The 22,891-nt window shown below is 35.4% G+C and overlaps 1 protein-coding gene across 1 annotated transcript; it reads right to left on the minus strand.

The window, feature by feature from the left end:
• Positions 1 to 7,271: 7,271 nt before the first annotated feature.
• Positions 7,272 to 18,910, minus strand: LOC136040728 (ATP-dependent RNA helicase A-like). Its single transcript, XM_065725032.1, has 2 exons — positions 18,758 to 18,910; positions 7,272 to 7,889 (listed from the first exon to the last, which is right to left on the minus strand). The coding sequence occupies exons 1-2, from the start codon at positions 18,779 to 18,781 to the stop codon at positions 7,272 to 7,274; spliced, it is 642 nt and encodes a 213-aa protein (XP_065581104.1). The 5' UTR covers positions 18,782 to 18,910.
• Between the last annotated feature and the right edge of the window lie 3,981 nt (positions 18,911 to 22,891).

A 22,891-nucleotide genomic window follows, 5' to 3' on the forward strand; every position in this document is an offset into this window, starting at 1 on the left:
TTTGGTCACAAAATGGCCCATAAGTTGACATGGTATTCACATGATGGTAAGACAGCAAACCTTATTGATTATGTTATTGTAAACAGAAGACTAGCAGGATCAATACAAGATACTAGGGTGTATAGGAGTGCTGTTATTGATGTTAAAAGTAAAGATCACCATCTATTAGTGTCTAAGGTTAATTTAAAGCTGAAATTTTGGAAGTGTAACTCCCTCCCGGAAAGTTATGATGTTGATAGACTTCGGGATGAAAATTTGAGAAAAAAATTCCAGGAACAGTTGAGTACTAAACTTGAGGGTTTAAAATTTGACAATGTGGAAGATGGATGGAATAATTTCAGAAAAACAATTTGTGAAGTTGCTGATGGTTTCCTAGGGAAAAGTGCTAGGACAGCAGCTAGGAATATTAGTGAAAAAGCTTTAGATTTAATAGAGAGTAGAAGGGGTTTGTATAAGAATTATCTGAGTGATAGGTCGTATGAAAACAAAAGGAATGTAAAGAAAGTGGAGAAAGCATTAAAATATGAACTAAGGAGATGTGAAATGGAAGCAATGGATAAAATTGCCAAGGATCTGGAAGATGCGGCTAGACGGCATAATAGTAAAATATTATACTGGCATGTTAATGAAATGAAAGGGAGTAGCCAATCCGGACTAGTCCCAGTTAAAGATAGAAATGGGGCCACAATTAGTGATAAGGAAAAAGTTAAAGAAAGATGGGTGGAACATTTTGAGAATGTGCTAAACCGAGATACAGTTGCAGGAAAAGATATAGATGAAAATGAAAAAGTTTGTGATACCTTGGATGTGAAGGAAGATTTGTTTAGTGAGGAAGAATTAGCGACAGTACTAGAAGGATTAAAAAATAATAAGGCCCCAGGTGCTGATAGTATGATTAATGAGTTCCTTAAATATGGTGGCTCTGAGGTTAGGAATAAGCTACTGAAGATTATGAACATGATTTTTGAAAAAGGGGAAGTACCCAATGATTTTAGGAAAACCTTAATTAAACCACTGTATAAGAAAGGTGACAAGAGTGAGTGTCGTAATTATCGAGGCATTAGTCTGGTCTCTGTAGGTAGCAAATTACTGAGTAATATGATACTTTTTAGACTGAGACATGCTGTAGACAAAGTTTTAAGGGAAGAACAATGCGGTTTTAGAAAAGGTAGAGGATGTGTCGACCATGTTTTCACTCTTAGGTTAATAATTGAGAAGTCCCTTCGTTGTCAAACACCTTTGGTCCTTAGTTTTATCGATTATGAGCAAGCTTTTGATTCTGTTAATAGAATAGCGTTAACAAAGGTCTTATCGTTATATGGTATACCAGAAAAATACATTAAAGTGATCTGCGCTATGTACGAGAATAATACTGCTGCGGTTAAGGTAGGAAATGAGGTTAGCAACTGGTTTTGTATTAAATCAGGAGTTAAGCAGGGTTGTGTTCTATCCCCCTTTATATGGATCATTTTGATGGACTTCGTCTTAAGGAGCACAGAAAAGGCAATTGGAGACCATGGAATCAAATGGGGAGGAAGAACGCTCCTGGACTTAGATTATGCTGATGATTTAAGCATATTAGATGAAAGTGTGAGCAAAATGAATGAATTTTTAGAGGTTTTACGAGTTCAGGGTGCTAAAATAGGCTTGAAAATTAATGTTAAGAAGACTAAGTCACTAAGGCTAGGAATAAGTGAAGATGAACAGGTGACATTAGGTAACGAAAAGATTGATCAGGATGGGAGCTTCAGTTACCTTGGTAGTATTATTAGTAAAGATGGTGGGAGCAGTGAAGATGTTAAAAGTAGAATAACTAAAGCTCAGGGTGTTATTTCACAGTTAAAAAAAGTTTGGAAGAATAGAAAGATATGCCTACAAACCAAGATTAGAATATTGGAAGCTACAGTGATGACAGTGGTCAAATATGGCTCTGAAGCATGGGCACTCCGAAAAGCAGATGAAAATTTACTAGATGTTTTCCAGAGAAATTGCCTACGGATTGTTCTGGGTACCCGGCTGACTGACCGTATTTCAAACAGTAGGTTGTACGAAAAGTGTGGTTCAATCCCGCTTTCTGGGCCTATAATGAAAGAAAGGTTGAGATGGCTAGGCCACGTTCTACGGATGAAGGATGACAGATTACCGAAGATTGTCCTTTTTGGCCAACCGTCTGGGGCTACACGGAAAGCAGTTCGTCCTTGTCTGGGTTGGGAGGATGTCATAAATAAAGATTTAAAGGAAATGGGAACTTCCTGGGAGGGTGTAAAGAGGGAGGCTTTAAATAGATTAGATTGGAGGAGGAACGTGCGTAGCTGTGTTGGCCTAAGGCGGCTTGGTGCTGCAGTGATTTATTATTATTAGTAGTAGTAGTATTCATGAGGTGGAGGGACCATTTGAAATATGGCACTAAATATTTTACCTCAAAGGGGAAACCTACAGAAATTACAGCAACATTATGAAAATTCTTTCTGGGAACCAAAAATGATCCATCGAATTTGGCTTCAGTGCAAAGACCTGAACTGGAAAGTTGGAAGTGATTACTTCCCTTTAAACAATTTATTCGATATTTCATGAGCATATTACGAAGTGACATTTAAGATTGGTGAGATCAACATGGAAAATGGTGAAACACGGTGAAACATTTAAAAATGGTGAAGCCAAAGAAAATAAACTAGCAAGTAATTATTTTAGTCTTAGTAGTTTAAATATCCGAGTATCTGCTTTTTTCAGCCAAGAGGCAAAATTTTTCAAAAACTAGTATTTGATTATTTCCTTAGTGAGCTTCTTAATACTACAGACAATAAAAACCAAACGTATATCAATAGACATACGCGAATAAAGGAAATGACTAAAATTAATTTAGGGGTGAGTCTGAATTTAGGCCAACCACATAATTTACCTTTGAGAAAAAATTCATAATACTATGGAACTGAACGAAGCACCAAATTTTCAAATCAAATATCATCATACTATGGCATTGTTCAAATAAAACTTATTTTTACATTGATTATCCTTAAAAATTCATCCTTTGCTTTTCTTTCCACTATCATACCAATACTATTTTTGCCTTTTGCATTATTACAGCTATACCAATTATTTTTCTTTTTCTTTTTATCTCTTCAACGTTTTGCATTCTTCCTTCTCTGCTAGATGTTTGATTCGTCTTATCTCTTTTCCTGTTCTCCAGGCTGTGAATACTAATGCCACTCGCATGTATACCAATGAAAAAATCTACAGTCAGTTATGTTTCCCTTTCTATATATTATTATATAAAATAAAACAAGATTTTTTAAACTGAAAGTAAGGAGCGACATTAAAACTTAAAACGAACAAAAATTTCCACGTAGATGAAAGGGGCTGTTCCCTCTTCAACGCCTCACTCTCTTTTCGCTAAAGTTTGACTCTTTCTCTCAACTCTCCTTTTTTTACAAGTAAAAACTTTAGCGTAAAGAGCAGGGCGTTGAAGAGGGAACAGCCCCTTTCATATACGGGGTAACTTCTGTTCATTTTAAGTTTTAATGTCACTTCTTACTTTCAGTTAAAAAAAAACTTGTTTTTCTTTTTTAATTTCATAAGGTTATTTAGTTAATCCATGTTTTGATTTCGGCTCTCCGCAGATGAATAATTAAAGCGCAATTTGCATATTTATTTATTTGGCTAAATGGCTTTCCCATAGTTTTGATCGAATGATTTTGAGAAAAAGGAGGGGAGAGGCAGCCCAGTTGCCCTCCAATTTTTTGGGTACTTAAAAAGACAACTAGAACTTTTAAGTTTTTTACGAACGTTTTCATTAGTAAAAGTTATACGTAACCTACAAATTAGCTTACGAAACAAACTTCTATATTTATATGTTTCTATTACGTATATGAGAGGGTTCGCCCACTCGTCAATACCTCGCTCTTTGCACTAAAGCTTAAATTTTGTCCCCTGAATCGCAAAGGCCGTAGAATAAATAGTTGAAATTACTAAAAATACTTTAGCGTAAAGAGTGAGGTATTAGGAGAAGGTAAACCCGTTATATGCGTAATATTTTCTGTTCCTTTTAAGTTTTAACGCTATTCCTTACTTTCAGTTGAAAAACTTTTTCATATTAATTTTTTTATTGTTTTTTAAAGTAATACTAGAAAATGCTGCATCCCCTTCATGGAAATCATCTTCCCCCATGACAAATTCCTCCATGGAAAGTTTCCCCCATATACCCCCGCCCCCTTCTCAATCCCTCCTGTTAAGAAAAAAATCCCCCTGAAAACGTCTGTACACTTCCCACTAACTATTACTATATGCAAACACTGGTCAAAGTTTGTAACTTGTAGCCCCTCCCAAGGGGACTGCGGGGAGTAAGTCGTCCCCAAAGACAAGTTTTTTCGAATATGCTGAATAAAATAGCTATCTCAGAATTTTGAACCGATGACTTTGGGAAAACAATGAGCGTGGGAGGGGGCCTAGGTGTCCTCCAAATTTTTTGGCCACTTAAAAAGGGCACTAGAACTTTTCATTTTCGTTCGAATGAGCCCTCTGGCAAAATTCTAGGACTACTGGGTCGATACAATATCCCCTGGAAAAAAAACGCATCCGTGATTTGTCTTCTGGCAAAATATACAAAATTCCACATTTTTGCAAATAGGAGCTTGGAGCTTATACAGTAGGGTTCTCTGATACGCTGAATCTAATGGTGTGATTTTTTTAAGATTCTATGACTTTTAAGGGGTGTTTGCACCTATTTTCTAAAGTAGGGCAAATTTTCTTAGGCTCGTAACTTTTGATGGGTAAGACTAAACTTGATGAAACTTATATATTTAAAATCAGCTTTAAAATATGATTCTTTTGATGTAATTAAATAAAAAAACAAGTTTTTTAAATGAAAGTAAGGAGCGACATTAAAACTTAAAACGAACAGAAATTACTCCGTATATGAAAGGGGCTTTTCCTTCTCAACGCCCCGCTCTTTACGCTAAAGTTTGACTCTTTCTCTTAACTCTAAATTTTTAAAACAGTAAAAAAACTTTAGCGTAAAGAGCGGGGCGTTGAGAAGGAAAAGCCCCTTTCATATAAGGAGTAATTTCTGTTCGTTTTAAGTTTTAATGTCGCTCCTTACTTTCATTTAAAAAACTTTTTTTTTTTATTTAATTTCTGAACGTTTTTGAATTAACGCATGTTTTGATTCTTGGCTTTCCGCAGAGGAATAATTAAAACGAAATTTGTATATTTTTTTTGGCTAAATGGCTTTCTCATAATTTTTATCGAATGATTTTGAGAAAAAAGAGCGGGGGAGGAAGCCTAGTTGCCCTCCGATTTTCGGTAATTAAAAAGGCAACTAGAACTTTTAATTTTTACGAATCTTTTTGTAAGTAAAAGATATACATAACTTATAAATTAGCTTACGTAAAGAACTTTTGTATTCTTATGTTTTTATTACATATATGAGGGGGTTTGCCCCCTCGTAAGTACCTCGCTCTTTACACTAAAGCTTAAATTTTGTCCCAATTCATTAAGAATGACCCCTGAATCACAAAAACCGCAGAATAAATAGTTGAAATTACTAAAAATACTTTAGCGTAAAGAGCGAGGTATTAGGAGGAGGTGAGCCCCTCATATGGGTAATAATTTCTGTTCGTTTTAAGTTTTAATGCTGCGGCTTACTTCCAGCTGAAAAAAAACTTTTTCATTGTTATTTTTTTAAGTAATGCTAGTAAATCCTGCGCTCCCTTTATGGAAAATTTCTTCCCCCATGACAAATCCCTCGATGGAAATTTCCCCCAGCATATCCTCCTCTTGTCAACCCCTGCCTCCAACCAAAAAATCCTCCTGAAAACGCCTGTACACTTCCCAATAACCATTACTATATGTAAGCACTGGTCAAAGTTTTGAACTTGTAACCCCTCCTGCGGGGACTGTGGGGGAGTAAGTCGTCCCCAAAGACATAGTTATAAGGTTTTTCGACTACGCTGAATAAAATGAATTTTGAATAAAATGAATATCAGAATTTTGATCCGTTGACTTTGGGAAAATAATTAGCGTGGGAGGGGGCCTAGGTGCCCTCCAATTTTTTGGTTACTTAAAAAGGACACTAGAACTTTTCAATTCCGTTAGAATGAGCCCTCTTGCAACATTCTAGGACAACTGGGTTGATACGATCACCCCTGGGAAAAAAAAACAAAAAACAAATAAACACGCATCCGTTATCTGCCTTCTGGCAAAAAATATAAAATTCCACATTTTTGTAGATAGGAGCTTGAAAATTCTACAGTAGGGTTTTCTGATACGCTGAATCTGATGGTGTAATTCTATGACTTTTAGGGGGTATTTCCTCCTATTTTCTAAAATAACGCAAATTTTCTCTGGCTCTTAACTTTTGATGGGTAAAACTAAACTTGATGAAACTTAAATATTTAAAATCAGCATTAAAATGCGATTTTTTTTATGTAGCTATTGGAACCAAAATTCCATTTTTTAGATTTTTGGTTACTATTGAGCCGGGTCGCTCCTTACTACAGTTCGTTACCACGAACTGTTTGATCATTGGTATCAAAATTCCGTTTTTTAGAGTTTTGGTTACTATTGAGCCGGGTCACTCCTTGATACAGTTCGTTGCCACGAACTGTTTCATATCTGGAGGAGCTGTATCTCGGTCTGGTTTTGCCTAATGTTTGAGATAGGAGATGATCCTAGTATTTGTATTTCTCTACAGTGGGTATACCATACATGGATAAGACTTTCGTTAAGGCTTTTCAATCAACTGAATTGAACGTTTACTCATAATCAAGGAAACTGAGAACTAAAGATATTTGATGACTCAGGCACTTCTCAATTATTTATCTAAGATTGAAAATTGGATCAACACACCCTCTACCCTTCTTAAGACCCCACTGTTTTTCTCTTTAAACTTATCATAAGTAATTTGTTCTATTTACTAGGATATAATTTTGTCAAGGAGCGCTGCTCCTCAAAGTCACCGTGTGGCACCGTTTCAAGCTATGGTTAGATAAACTCGTGAAAGATCCAGCCTGATGCCACTATTAGGCCACGTAAGCGGAATTTCACTTTCAGCAATAGAGCTTTTGACATTTTGAGTCCTGAAGAAAATCGGTATAGAAAATAAAACTTAAAATTCTTTGAAAATATAATTGGACTATACTTCTTTCAAAAACTTTGACAACCTTTAGCTATAAAAATTTTAATTGTAAAAAAAAATATACACAAACAATAATATAGCAACTTGATAATTTTAACCTTCTCCCTCCAATCCCACATCATCTTCATTCTGTCCGTCTTCATCCTCGTCCTCCCCCTCTCCCGCCCCCTCTCCCTCCACCTCCCCCTCTCCCTCCGCCTCCACCTCCCCCTCTTCCCCCTCCTCCACCTCTCCCTCCTCCTCCACCTCTTCCCCCTCCTCCCCCTCTCCCTCCTCCTCCACCACTACTCCCACTTCTACTCCCTCCACCACTACTCCCACTTCTACCCCCTCCTCCACCACTGCTCAATATTGGTCGGGAGAATGAGCCTGGATTGCCTTGGTAAGAAGTGAATGAGCTTGAATAACCTGAGCTTGAAGAGCCATAATATGCTGATGAGCCTGAATAGGAATATGAAGGGTAATACCGACCATAAGTATATGAAGGATAATAGCGACCATACCTATATGAAGGAAAATAGCGACCATACCCATATGAAGGCAAGTAGCGACCATAGCCATATGAAGGGTAGTATTGACGATAACCATATAAAGGGTAGTAGCTTCGGTAATGCGTACCAGTTCCTTCCATATCTTCTTCAACAGGCAATTTTAGTTCAGAAGGTTTCAATTCTTCATATTGCTGCTCAGCTTGAATTTGCTTAGGGACTGTTTCTTCTGCAAAAACTGTCACTGTTCCAAGGGCCACCAGAATAATCTAGAAAAGTTAGACAGGTGGGTCAAAACTGTTTAAGTAAATTTTGGTTTAAACAATCGGCAATAAAATTTGTTTTAGTATCCCCTCTCCCACTTAAGAAGTCACACTGCAGCAATATAGGGAATTACTCTATTCAGGAGTATACTGAGTGAGTTCCTTATTCAGTTCGTTCGTTTATTCACACAATATCACAGTTATTATATACTAAGTACTATGTGATAATAGCAGCTATACAGTATTGCAGGCCAACTATTAGGAGAAAATCTATTGGATTTTCTTGTGTGGAAGGCGGGAGGCGGCCCTCGTACCTCAAAGTGCTCTTTGTTCTTTTTTTGGTGATAATTTTTCTAATTGTCACCAGAGATTTTTCAGATCAATACTGATTTATCCTTATAATCTAGTATTAGTTGAAAGTGTGCCTGGATTAGGGTCTAATGGTGATGCTGAAGAATTGACACATCGTCTTGTACTTCAGATCTCATATGCATTCCAGGAACAGGTGTATCTCAAAATATTGACTAAAATTAAGATTTTAATTCTTGCAACAGGGCTTTGTATTTTTTTTTTTTTAATTCCTTCAAAAATAGACATTGGTTGATTATGTTCAAAGTGGCAGTGCTGTCTTAGTGATGAGAGCTGTTTCACCTGTTTATTTATCTTGTCACTGGCAGTCAAAATATGGAACAAATTAGTTCTGCCTTTAGATTTTTTTTTTCAAAGCAATTAGCTGAATATCTGTTGAGGCTATTGATGAGTTCTTGATTTCTAGTCATTCTTAAAATTTATTCTAAAATACAGTTATGATTATACACTTATGCTGAAGCACAAAACCAAAAGAGAAAAGAAAAAAAAAAGAGCAGTTCTGCCAAGTGATGGCACATTTATATAAAAAAACAGGAGCAAATCATTAAAAATTAAATTGATTAAAAATCTTTAAATGAAAAGCAGCACTGACGTCTTAGAATATTTAGCAAATTATCAAATTATAATAGAAATTATAATAGAAAATTATAAAACAAATAAAAAAATTATCAAAAGTAGCGCAATAGTGCTGCCTAAGTAAAGAGCGATGTTAACAGAATGTATTATTTATTGCTGGTTGTATTATTTATTGCTGGTTGTAAAGGATGGTCGTATATACTAACTGAATTGATAATCAGAATTTCTAGTACCCTTTTCAAGAGTAAAAGTTATCAGAGGGCAGCTATCCCCCACACGTCTGTTTTTCCCAAAATGTATCCACTAGAAATTTTGGCACAGTCATTTTGTTAGAAATAGTCCAAAGATCATATAGCAAGGCGTTCGGGGTTGATATAATCAACCAAAGCCTTGGGGCGAGGGTTGCAAGTTATGCCCCGGGGGTATTTAAGGTTTTTCTGGAAGGGGATGGTTGTTTAACTTTAGAGGAGGCTGATTTAGTTGAAAATCGGAAGCTGTAGTTCCTTTCTTAGAGCCAAAAGTAACAAATGGTAACTAGCCCCCCTCTTGACAACTCCTCTTTTCTCCAAAGGCATCTGATTGAAGTTGTGAGATGCTGATTTTGTTTAAAATAGTCCAAACAACGTATAACAATGACTCTAGGGTTAACACAATCTCAGAGTGCCCTAGGGAGGGGTGGTAAGTTATGCCCTAGTGGCATATAAGGTTATTTTTATAGAAACGGCGGTCGTATATGCTTTTGAGGGGATATGTAGAATTGGTAATAAGACGCTGTAGTGACATTTTTAAGAGTCAAAGTGATTATAGCACAGCTTTCCCTCCCCCCAAACACACACACGTCGTGTTTCCCCGAGATGTATCAACTAGACATTTTGTAACAGTCCTTTTATTTCAAATAGTTCGAAGATCTTGTAACAAGGGTTTGGGGGCTGATACAAACCAACAAGGCCTGGGAGGATGGTTGTAAGTTATGTCCCTCGGACATTTAAGGTTCTTATGGAAGGGATAGCTGCTTAAACCTTAGTGGTGGCACATTTAGTTGAAATTGGAGGTTCTAGTTCCTTTTTAAGAGTAAAGAGTGATGGAAATCAACTAATCCCTCCTTTCATCAAACGCATCTGATTGAAATTGTACGATGGCGATTTTGTTGAAGAAAGTCCAAAAAACATATGACAATACCTCTAGGGTTGACATAACTCCCCAGAGCCCTGGGGTAAGTGCTTTGCCCTGGCGGCATATAAGTTTTTAATTTAACGAGCAGTCGTATAAAACTCAGATAGATCTCATTTGATTTCAAATTGAAAGTCATAGTACCTCTTTTAATAGTCAAAGCGATTCGAGAGCACCCCCCACGCCCATAATTTCCCAAAACAAACATCCACACTAAGTTTGAGGACATCAATTTTTTTCAGCATTGTAGAAAGGTTCAGTAATTATCCGTTTGGGGGTGTCCCCCCCTTCCTGAAGCTACAGGGCAAGGGCTATAAATTAGGTATTTTGTTCATTGTTTACATATAGTATATATTATTGAGAAAAAGTATGCATGTTGACTTCTACTTTCCCAAAATACGAAGGCTATTTAGATGGATGAGGGGATTGTTGAGGGGGATTGTTGACTAAACCAAAATATGCTATGTGAATATGGGTTGTCAAATGCGTGTAACTCAGGAATGACTGAGTATGTTTATTTGGAACTCTTAGGAAATGATAAATTGATCAATTGACCAAAAAAGGTTTTTTTGGTCAATTGAATTGACCACGAAAAATTGACCACGCCTTATTTTTACGCCACTACTTCTAGAACTACTGCTGCTTCTACTACTACCAAAACCACTACTACTAATACTACCACTATAACTAAAACCACTACTTCTGTAGAAATTACTGTTAAGGCTGAGGATACTAACTACTAAACCACTCCAACCACTGACAATACTAGATTGTCAGAATAGCGAATCTTAAGAATTGACTTGTGTATTAAGTTGGAGCTCTTAGAGAATGCTTAAAGGACAAAATCAATTGACCAAAAGGCAATATTTGCACAGTACTATTAATACTACTGCAACATTTACTAGTTCTACTACTTCACTTACTATTGCTCCAACTACTACTTCTATCGCAACTACTTTTGAGGTTAAGACCATTGAGACGAAAATTTCAAGAAGTATATGAATATACAGATTATCGAAAGGGCATATCGGTAATGTCATAGCAATAGCTAATTGTGTTAAGTTGAGGAGTAATACTACTGCTGTGACTACTATTATAACTATACCTAAGGGTATGAAGGTGAAACTTTAGAAGAATATCTCTAAAAACTTCTGTTGTACGGATGACAACCTACCACCCGTATCCAGGTTGTCAAAAGGGCATATCGACCATGTCTAAGGAACAGTATCTTGTGCGAAATTAAAACTTATGAGCTCGTTGTGGGGGGTTTTTAACTAACCAAAAGAGTATATTGTATCATAATACTACCATTTCTACAGCTGCAAGTACTGCCACAGCAACTATTATTATTACTGTTACTACTACTGCTGCTGCTAAAGCCAAGACTTCTTGCACATAAACTCTACTTCTTACACATAATTTACCATTAACGAAATTTTTTCAATGTTTTCATTTATATCACTTTAATAAATAAAATATTATTAACATTTTATAGAATAAATATCAGGATATTTACATTAAACTGACAATGCACATTCATTTGTATTTTTTCAGTAAAGTACAAATTATGTTCCGGCCTTGGGAAGCCAAAGGGGTTTCGAGCCCTACTCATGTCAATTTCTACTCTTTTTGAGTTTAATTTTATTATTTATTGTAATTGTGTTGCGGTTTTGTCGTGTTTTTTTTTTCCTAGCACCCTGGTTTCAGCTTATTCCTAGAAAGTGGTAAGGGTTTAACCTCTGCAGTTTTTACAGAAAGTGTGGACCATAGGCCTGATTGATGAATATAACTTTGTATTTTGGAAAGCTTCGTTGAACTCTGGCCTGGGGCCAAAAAGGATGGTTTTTTCTTGTCATTGAGCCAGAGCCTATAGTGTGTGAAATGAAGCGGAGTGTTATAGCCTATGTCAGACATAACTATCTGAAGTTATGCAGTCAAGCTTTCGTTTCATCAAACCATGTTTCTGTTTTCGAATGGAAAGCTCCGTTCTAGCAGGCAAGTAGGCAGGCACCAGTTTGAAATTGAAGATGGACTAAAATCTATAAGTTTTAAATATACGCGACAGTTACCCGGCCCTACAGTCAATATATCTCCTTTGAGTGATAACTAGAAAATTTACAGAAATAAAAAAGTGGTATTTTCTCACGGGTCCAAAAGTGCTGCCATCTATTGTTTCTACCCATTTCTGTTCGTAATTTCAGCTGAATTTATCATTCAATTTTTTGCACTTGGGATTGTAGTAGAGAAATGGTATCAGAAGTACCTCTTAAACTTTAAAAGTTCTCTCATCAAACAGTTCGTGGTAACGAACTGTAGTAAGGAGCGACCCGGCTCAATAGTAAACGAAACTCTAAAAAACGGAATTTTGATGCTAAGAGATACATCAAAAGAATCAAATGTCCATGCTGATTCTAGATATATAAGTTTCATCAAATTTAATCTTTGTCATCAAAATTTAGGAGCCTGAGAAAATTTGCCTTATTTTGGAAAATAGGGGGAAACACCCCCTAAAAGTCATAAAATCTTAACGAAAATCACACCATCGCATTCAGCGTATAAGAGAACCCAATAGCAAAACTTTCAGGCTCCTATCTACAAAAATGTGGAATTTCGTATTTTTTGCCAGAAGACAGATCACGGGTGCGTGTTTATTTGTTTTTTTGTTGTTTTTTTTTCCCAGGGGTTATCGTATCAACCAAGAGGTCCTAAAATCTCGTAAGAGGGCTCATTCTAACAGAAACGAAAAGTTCTAGTGCCCTTTTTAAGTGACCAAAAAATTGGAGGGCACCTAGGCCCCCTCCCACACTCATTTTTTCCCAAAGTCAACGGATCCACATTTTGAGATAGCCATTTTGTTCCGCATAGTCGAAAACCATATTAACTATGTCTTTGGAATGACTCACTCCCCCACAGTCCCTGGGGGAGGGGCCGCAAGTTACAAACTTTGTCCAGTGTTTACATACAGTAATGGTTATTGGGAAGTGTACAGACGTTTTCAGGAGGATTTTTTTGGTTTGCGGTGGGGTTGAGGGGAGGAAGCTATGTGGGAGGATCTTCTCTTGGAGGAATATGTCATGGGGGAAGAGATATTCAATGAAAAGGGCGCAGGATTTTCTAGCATTACTATAAAAAAAACAATGAAAATATAAACACAAAAAAGTTTTTCAACTGAAAGTAAAGAGTAGCATTAAAACTTTTAACTAACAGAGATCATTACGCATATTAGGGGTTCTAAAAATACTTTAGCATAAAGAGCGAGGTATTTAGGAGGTGATAAATACCTTGCTCTTTATGCTAAGTATTTTTAGTAATTTCAACTATTTATTACATGGCCTTTCTGATTCAGGGGTCATTCTTAAAGAATTGGGACAAAACTTAAGATTTAGTGTAAAAGGCGAGGTATTAACGAGGGAAAAAAACCCCTAATATACATAATAAAAAATACAAGAGCATAAAAGTTTGTTACGTAAGTTAATTCTTAAGTTACGTATATTTTTTACTAATAAAAACGTTCGTTAAAAAATAAAAGTTCTAGTTGCCTTTTTAAGTAACCGAAAAATTGGAGGGCAACTAGGCCTCCTTCCCCACCCCTTATTTCTCAAAATCTTCTGATCAAAACTAAGAGAAAGCCGTTTAGCCAAACAAACTTAATATGCAAATTTCATTTTAATAATTAATGTGCGGAGAACCAAAATCAAAAATGCATTAATTCAAAAACATTCAGAAATTAAATAAAAAAAACTAGTTTTTCAAACTGAAAGTAAGGAGCGATATTAAAACTTAAAACGAACAGAAATTACTCCGTATATGAAATGGGTTGTCCCCTCCGCAATCTCTTGCTCTTTACACTAAAGTTTGATTCTTTACCACAATTCTACTTTTTAAAACAATTAAAAACTTTAGCGTAAAGAGCTAGGGATTGCGGAGGGGACAACCCATTTCATATACGGAGCAATTTCTGTTCGTTTTAAGTTTTAATATTGCTCCTTACTTTCAATTTAAAAACTAGTTTCTTTATTTAATTGCTAAAGAAATTAGAGTTTATCCTTTGCTCCTTTCTAAGTGATGGCGCTAGAAACTTGGCCTACGATAAAAAAGTCTACTTTTGAAGTAAGACAGATAGATTTTTCCAACGGCAGTCGATAGCTCTTAATGAGCTGATCAAAGTACATGTCATCCATTTTTCGGTAGAAATATTTCCTCATGAGATTTACCAGTTTAAAAGTTTAAAGGGGTTGACAACTTCAGTAGTAAGGTACAGACTGAAACCTAAAATAGGCAGATACCAATTTTGAGACATGTAGGGGAGTTTTAAGCAACGGTCGACTGTTAGCTCATAATCCTCTTCGGCAATGAGGGGTTTGCAACTTTCTCTAGTTGGTGTACCTATTATTTGTTTCCAGTGTATTTGATGATAAGACCAATTTGGTTCCGTGGTAAGACATGTAGGGGACTTGTTTATTTTAAGATCCTTACAGATTAACAAGATCAGTGATTAATCAAAGCGAGGAAACAAAACCAAAGTGTTACTCTAGCAACACTTTGCTCGGCGGAGCAAACAAACGTTGCCGCAACACCTCACGTTGCCTATGCAATGTAAATATAGTTTCTTTTCTTTTTGAGTTTCATTTATTTATCGATGTGGATTTACGGTAGTTTTACGCTTGGTAGATTATTTGATTCTATCTTTGCTCATTTATTGTTTAATGGAGTTCTTTATTATTCTTTGAAAAAGTTATTTTGTGGGAAAAAACTTTTTTTAATTAATCATAGAAATGATGGAAAAGGACATGAGCGTTTGTGAATTCTGACTATTAGTGCTATTCTAAGGGCCAAAAGAGATTGAAAGGTAACTTATCATTTCTTAAGCACCCCTTGTGCCCTGGGTGCCCAAATATACCGATATTTTTTTCCAGATTAAAATTTTTATATATCAATTTTTACAGACAGACCAAAGAAATCATTTGTCACTAGATGCAACACCGTAAATGCAGAAAATGCTTAGAAAATGGTTTTTCTATGTGTTCTTACAAAATGGTTCTAAGAAAATGGTTTACATAAAGCATAGGCTTCCTAAATAAAACACTCGTATATAATCTGTCAATGGCCAAAACATATAGATACATAAACAGACAGACACACAGAAAGACAGACACACAGACAGACAGACACACGTTACATATGTTACATTTGGTTCAAACTAGAGTTATATATGAATTTAAAACTTTCAAGATTGAAGGGTATAAAATAAGTCCCTTAGGCTCATGCCAAGTTCCTTCTCGCATGTTGATATGGAATTCATACAAGTAATCTCAGTTTGTATGAGCGTAGTTTCAGTTTGAGGCATTTAGGTTCAGAACATTTTCCCATCTCAAATTCCTTTATTATAAATGTGAAAATGAATGTTATGTATGAATATCAACACGAGATCAATATAGACCGTAGTTTAGAAAGTAATAACGAAATATATTATACTGAAAGTATATTTGAAATCACTACTAGAGAAATTACATGTGAGAAGAAAAAAAATAACTCATCCATATAAATTTACCAACTATACTGATGTCAACGTAGGAATTACTCCTGAGGGGTTTATCATACTTTTTTTAAACTTTATTTATCCAAAATGATTACATGCTTACCTCTCGTAAACAACACGCTGACAAAATTTAATTAAACCTTCTTCAATGTTTCATCACCAAAATGATCGTTATTTAGTTGCCAATCAGGGTCAATGCATCAGTGTCTAAGCAACAAGAGCCGTGTATCCCACTTACTTTCCCCAGAAGGTCATCATATGGTCCATAATATGGACATTAAAAGTAGGGAAGAAACTCAGTTGACTATAAACACTTAATTCTAGTGTTTCACCTTTCAAGATTGAAGGGTATAAAATAAGTCCCTTAGGCTCATGCCAAGTTCCTTCTCGCATGTTGATATGGAATTCATACAAGTAATCTCAGTTTGTATGAGCGTAGTTTCAGTTTGAGGCATTTAGGTTCAGAACATTTTCCCATCTCAAATTCCTTTATTATAAATGTGAAAATGAATGTTATGTATGAATATCAACACGAGATCAATATAGACCGTAGTTTAGAAAGTTTAGAAAGTAATAACGAAATATATTATACTGAAAGTATTTTTGAAATCACTACTAGAGAAATTACATGTGAGAAGAAAAAAAAAATAACTCATCCATATAAATTTACCAACTATACTGATGTCAACGTAGGAATTACTCCTGAGGGTTTATCATACTTTTTTTTTAACTTTATTTATCCAAAATGATTACACGCTTACCTCTCGTAAACAACACGGTGACAAAAATTAATTAAACCTTCTTCAATGTTTCATCACCAAAATGATCGTTATTTAGTTGCCAATCAGGGTCAATGCATCAGTGTCTAAGCAACAAGAGCCGTGTATCCCACTTACTTTCCCCAGAAGGTCATCATATGGTCCATAATATGGACATTAAAAGTAGGGAAAAAACTCAGTTGACTATAAACACTTAATTCTAGTGCCTTAGGGCTAAAAAAGAGTGATTGACAACCTGTCGCCACTCCAGTGGCTCATTTACCCCCCAAATGCACACGCACCCTGATATAGAGTAATATGACAATTTATAATAGTAATTGTTGACAACTAAGGTTAAAAAATAATTATTTAGGGGTGACCCCATGAGCGTAGGTTTTGACCATATGTTTCAAGTCAAAGTCAGGAAAGATTTTGAAACTCGCAAGTTTCAAGGGCTAAAATTAAATCCCCTGGGCTTATATAAAGCCCAGGGGACTTATTCCCAACATTTTTCTTAAAGATGGAAGCACCAAAACTTTTCGACATTTGAGTCATGTAAGTATTTTTATGTGCCTGGGTGAACGACCAGATAGAAGCATAAAGGGTCTGTACTGTTACCCTTTCCATTTCCTTTCATAGAGAGCTGACAATGTATATGCTTCAACAGTAAAAAAATAGGCTTTTGTATATTTGAGCAGGAAATGACCAAAAGTTCCAGAAAATTCAGGATTCTGAGGCACTCAAGCCCCTCATATACAGCCCTGGACTCCACCACCCATTCCATGACATCCTTCAAAGAGTACGGATAAAAAAGTGTATACACATTTCTGGTCTCTAAATCTGTTCCTGATAGTTTCATTCATTTAGCAAAAATGTTTTAATGTCAAGGAAATTCAGTGTCATCTAGAAAACAAAGGAATGGGGTCGTTGCGTGAGGAAAATTTTTTATAGCTAACACATTTACAATTCTTTCATGCTTCATTATTTATTAGACTAGAAAAACAAAAATACCAAAATTTTCATGCGTAAAAACTAAAAATTTTACGAACTTCAGAAAAAAATGATTTTTCTTTGTTTACTGTCCCTATACAGACAACAAAAACTGTAATTTCATGTCTTAACAGTAACAGCTATGTAGTTAAAAAGTAAGCAAGTATTACAGCACTATACCCTCAAACTCCAAACCGACGATGCTGATCTCCGTTCCTTAGCCCTTCAGCCAGAAAGTGCAATGGATGGGCTAGGGGTCAGTCAGCTTGTGTTTTCGTACATCCTTTCTGCTTATCTTCCCCAGATATCTCCAGGTACCCAAATGAAGCTTGGTTGATTCCGGCTGATCTTAAAGGGTTACTCCATTGACCCCCTTCCAAAACGAAATTACCACCCACGCCCGGGACTGTACCCATGCTCCTCGAACAAAAATTTCCGGCCCAGTGTGCCAGCCACCCAGGCGTTCCCACGCCAGCCTCCTTTGGCAAATAGTACACAACTTTCTTTACCCTTTATTGGTAAACAATTTGTTCGTCCCACCTTCAGTCGCCTTTAGTAAAAGCAAGAATGCTCTGTGTCTTAGCTAACTTTGTTGGGGTAACAATATACCCCAACAAAAAAAGGAGTTTGAGGTAAAGTTATAGCATATCAATTCACAGTGTGTCAAGCACTAAGCCATAGTGTGTCAATTTCGAAGAAGAGAAATAAAGTTAAAAGAACTTTAGCAGTGTTTGAAAGTGTTATTGAATCTTTAAATGAACTAAAATAGTCATGTAATGAATGTAATAAAACTGGAATAAAGTAGGCTTACTATGACTGAATAAATGAAAGCTAAAGCGAACGAAATATAAATTTATAATATATAAAATTATAATGACAGCTAATAAAAATAAATGGAATAAATGAATGAAATCAAAATAAAATGAATGAATGAATGATAATGAATGAAATAAATAAATGAAAATAAATGAATAAAAATAAATGATAGTTAAAGCGAACGAAATTTAAATTTATAATATATAAAATTGTAAATATAAAATTATAATATATTAAATTTATAATAATTTCGTCCTTGAAACAAAACAAAAATTACCAAAATCAAAAATTTAGGCTACTGCCCCAGTCAGACCTTCCAAAAACTATCTTGTCACTAATACTTAAACGTAAAACTAAAAAGTTTTCATAAAATTTTTTGAAAGTTTTCGTTATCTACCTCTTTTCAATGCATTTGAATAAAATAGAATTAGAACAAAAAATTATTGACAAAATAAATCACTTAATTAAACAGTAAAATTAAATTGATTGTCCTGAATATATTTACCTTTAAATAATGTTTCTTTTTCTCTCTCCAGGAAACCTACCTAGTATTTATTGTTTTAAAGATACTCTGGTCAAATGAAGTTCAAAATGTTTATCAATTTCCAATAAAAAGGAATCACACTTCTAAAATAATAATGAGAAAGTTCACCTACCAATTTCATGTTTTGTTTATCCATATTGGCTAGAAGTAAATGAATTGAACGACCTTGGCTAAGTAATGTTGAAGTCTCTTAAAATCTTTATTTATAGCTTAAACTCCTAATATTTTATAAGCTTGCGGAGCAATTGAACAAGTTTTTAGTCTGTACGAAATAAGGATCATAGGGAATTAACCGAAATTGCGAAATAGCTTCTAGTAGGCTAAAGTCTCACTGCAATGCTCTTATTATGGACGTACCACAGAGAGGGTTTTGCTAATATTGACCAAGACTATTTTTCTTACTAATAAATTATTAAAAGTAAGCGTTAAACTAAGTTCTGGCAGAAGACGATAAGCCCCACCCCCTTGGAATTCAGCTGCCCCTCCCTCATCAGAAATGTCCCTTTGACACAACTATACAAAGCACGAGTAGAACTAGCCGTGGGGTAAAATCCTGATGGAAGAAGAGGAAACAGGCAGCCCATAGAGAGAAGGGGGAGGGGAGTCAGACGGTTGCAGGATATAAGAATGGATTTAAAGCTGTGTTGGAAAAAATAGGAGGAACCATTTACAAAAAAAAGAGCAGTTATCGTATAGGAAACAAGGAGGGAAATGGTTTTTTGATGTATATCTGGGAGAATTAGACACAGGCTAAAAAAAAGGGAGGACTTGTGGCCTAAAAGGGAATTTTTGGGACTTCTGAAAAGAAAAGGCTCCCTCTACAAAAAGTCATGGACGGAGAAAATTATTCAGATAGTGTATATGTGACTTTTGCTTCATATTAGCTGCACAAGATTTAAAATCCTTGTCTCAACGGAGTAGCAGGGGAGGGGATCTTCATTAGTAAGCTTAGGTACGTAAGAAAGGGGGTAAAGAAAGGGCGTAAAGAAAGAGAACAAATCACGCGAAACTAGAACCAAGCTCTTCTATTATTTTTTTTATATGTTGGTGTGTTTGTATAATATTAGGGGGTTTAAGTCCTTTTTTCCAAGAGTTATACCAATTTTTCCTGTTCGAAGATTTATGATAATCAATTTTGGAACTAATAAATTATTCATATCTAAGATCAACATAAATAATACATTTTTTTTGTTACATTAGTTGTAATTGAACCTCATTTTCTGGAGTTTCAATTTCTATTGACAAGGGTGACTCTTTACTTACAGTTTTTTTTACAATAAGCTGGTTGATCTCAGGTACTATTAAATATCACAGACGCTATTAATCCATCTTTCAACCCCTTTTTTTAATTCATGTTTAATATTCATATAAAAAAAAGGTATGAAAATGGTAATGATCCCTGAAAAAAGGACCTGTAACTTGTGGCCTTAAGGGAAAGTTTTGAGACTTCTGAAAAGACCCCTTCCCCCATCCAAGGATGCCTTTGGAATTCACAAAAAGTATTGGACGGAGAAAATTATTCAGCTAGCATAGATATGACTTTCACTTCAAATTACCGGTACGAGGTTCAAAATCCCTGCGTCAAAGAATAAGCAGAGAGGGGATGCTCATTAGTAGTCACAGGTGCAAGAAACCAAGCTCTTCTAATATTATTTTTTATATGATGGTATGGTTACATTATATTAGGGGTGTTTGATTCCCTTTTCAAAAGCTATACCAGTTTTTTCTGTTCTAATATTAATCGTAAACAACTTTAGAACTAACCAAATTTTGAATATTTACAATCAAAGTAAATAATAAAGTTTGTTGTTAAATGAATTTTAATCAAACATTACTGATTAAGAATTGTACGTCACTGCACATGAAATTACTTAGCCTTGAATGAATCCAGATATGTAAATGAAGCTAAAAAAAAAACTCAAACATTATGTACGGAGTCAGGGCAATACAAGTATTACCATATTGAGTCCTTTGCCCGCAACATACTTTAAACTGATACAATAGTAATGATACTTTATAAGGAACAATAAGTCTGTAAAAATATCCTTTATCGTGATAGCTACCAAAACTGTCCGTTTTGCCGACTTGGGGCTCTCATTTTGCCTCTCTGGGGCTCTCATTACAATTTTTGCTCTTATCAAGGGAGCCTTGAGCATCCAAATTAGCCTTGAATGACTAAAAATAGATGTAAATTCTTCTTCTTCTAGCTAGAGCTGCGTTGACAAATGTAGAGTTTTACCTCTTTTATCGTTCTAATCTATCTGTTCTAATATTAATCGTAAACAACTTTGGAGCTAACAAATTTTGAATATTTACAATCAAAGTAAATAATAAAGTTTGTTGTTAAATGAATTTTAACCAAACATTGCTTTCAACAGTTTCAGTTTTTTATACAAGGGCCGCTCTTTACTTACAATTTTTTTATCAAACTGTTTGATTCCTGACTTTTTGAATATTGCAAAGGCTACTTCACCTTCCCCCTTCTTCACCTCTTTTTCAAAGTTAATTTTAAATTTAATTTTAAAATTAATTTAAAAATTAGTTTAATTTTGAGATAAAGATGGCTTGAAAGTGGTAATCATCCCTGAAAAAATCACCCCTCTAAATATTTACTTAGTCATATATATTGAGCCTCCTCCCTCCAATAGCGAAGCTACTGGTAGGGCTCAAGGGATTTCCTCCCCATCCACCCATACGCCGGTAAGCCTAAGATTCTAATTTTGTATTACACGGAAAAAGGCTGTATGTAATAAGAAGGGTGCTTTCCCCTAAAATACCAATATTGCATATTAGTCTAAAAGCATGCGTAAAAATCAAGGGGGATTATAGATCAATTTTTTATCCTCCTCTCTCGTTCTAAAGCTTTTTATGTTTTTGTTGGAAAGCTAATGGAGACTTGAGAAATTTGGATCCACCTTCCACCTTCCTTCCTCGGTAATTACTGATTAAGAATTGTACGTCACTGCACATGAAATTTCCAAGCCTTGAATGAACCCAGATATGTAATAAAGCTATGAAAAAAACAAAAAAAAAAAACTCAAACATTTTGCATGGACTACATACATCTTTAGTGACGAATGCATCACTGCGTGGTAAGACTGCCTCTAAGACTCTCAACCTCAATACGTGATTTTTTGTCATAGTTTGTAGTTTTTTCTTTATTTTTAGTCCATGGTGTTTTTGTACCCATTAGTTGCTTTGCTCCAAAAAAATTTAGATAATGTCACCTTGCTGTGGAACAATATTTCTATATTAAAAAATGAATAAGAACCGCTGATTCCAGCCCAAATGAGCCTTTTTTCATTCCTCTAGGTCCACTGTTCGATACGATTACCCTAAAAAATGAATAAGAACCGCTGATTCCAGCCCAAATGAGCCTTTTCTCATTCCTCTAGGTCCACTGTTCGATACGATTACCCTAAAAAATGAATAAGAACCACGGATTCCAGCCCAAATGAGCCTTTTTTTCATTCCTCTAGGTCCACTATTCGATACGATTACCCTAAAAAATGAATAAGAACCGCTGATTCCAGCACAAATGAGCCTTTTTTCATTCCTCTAGGTCCACTGTTCGATACGATTACCCTAAAAAAAAAAATCAAATAAACACGCATCTGTGATCTTTTTTCTTTGGCAAAATGCAAAATCATGCGCTTTCATAGATTAGAACTTGAAACCTCGGTAATTCGATTCTTTGATATACTAAATTCGAGTGTGTAGTTTCCATCGAGATCATCGGTGGCCTACGTTCACCCTCCTAGCGTTTATTCCCCGCCGAAAAATACCCTCCGGAATACCCCAATATAAGGTAGGTGAAATCCACAGGTTAAAAGAGGGGTGGTAATATCTCTTGTGGATAGAGTACTTGATATGTGTTCAGAAACGTATATCAAAAAAGAATTAAATTTTATTACAGACATACTTTTCGGCAGCGGGTAACCAATTTCTCTCATAAATACTGTTATTGTTCAACGATTAAAGAAACATTCTTCTAAAGCCTTAAATCCCACACCAGAAAACGATTCGAATAATCGCATAAGCACGATTTACCAACCTCATATTCCAAAAATTACTTCAAAACTGAAAAAAGTTTGTTTAAAAAACAATTTACGTGTTGTATTCACAAGTAATTTAATTATAATGATCTTCTCAATTCTTGTGAGTTTAAAACCCCAGTTACTCGTCTAAGAGGGGTGTATCAAATACCATTTAATTGTGGAAATTATTACATTGGTTGAACCCACCA

This window comes from Artemia franciscana, chromosome 21 (genome assembly GCF_032884065.1).
Source record: "Artemia franciscana chromosome 21, ASM3288406v1, whole genome shotgun sequence".
Taxonomy (NCBI): domain Eukaryota; kingdom Metazoa; phylum Arthropoda; class Branchiopoda; order Anostraca; family Artemiidae; genus Artemia; species Artemia franciscana.

Excerpts from the sequence above, each read along its gene's own strand:
- LOC136040728 (XM_065725032.1), bottom strand. The coding sequence starts at position 18,781 with ATGGATAAACAAAACATGAAATTG. Across the intron at positions 7,890-18,757 it reads ATAAACAAAACATGAAATTG|ATTATTCTGGTGGCCCTTGG; the intron begins GTAGGTGAACTT and ends TAACTTTTCTAG.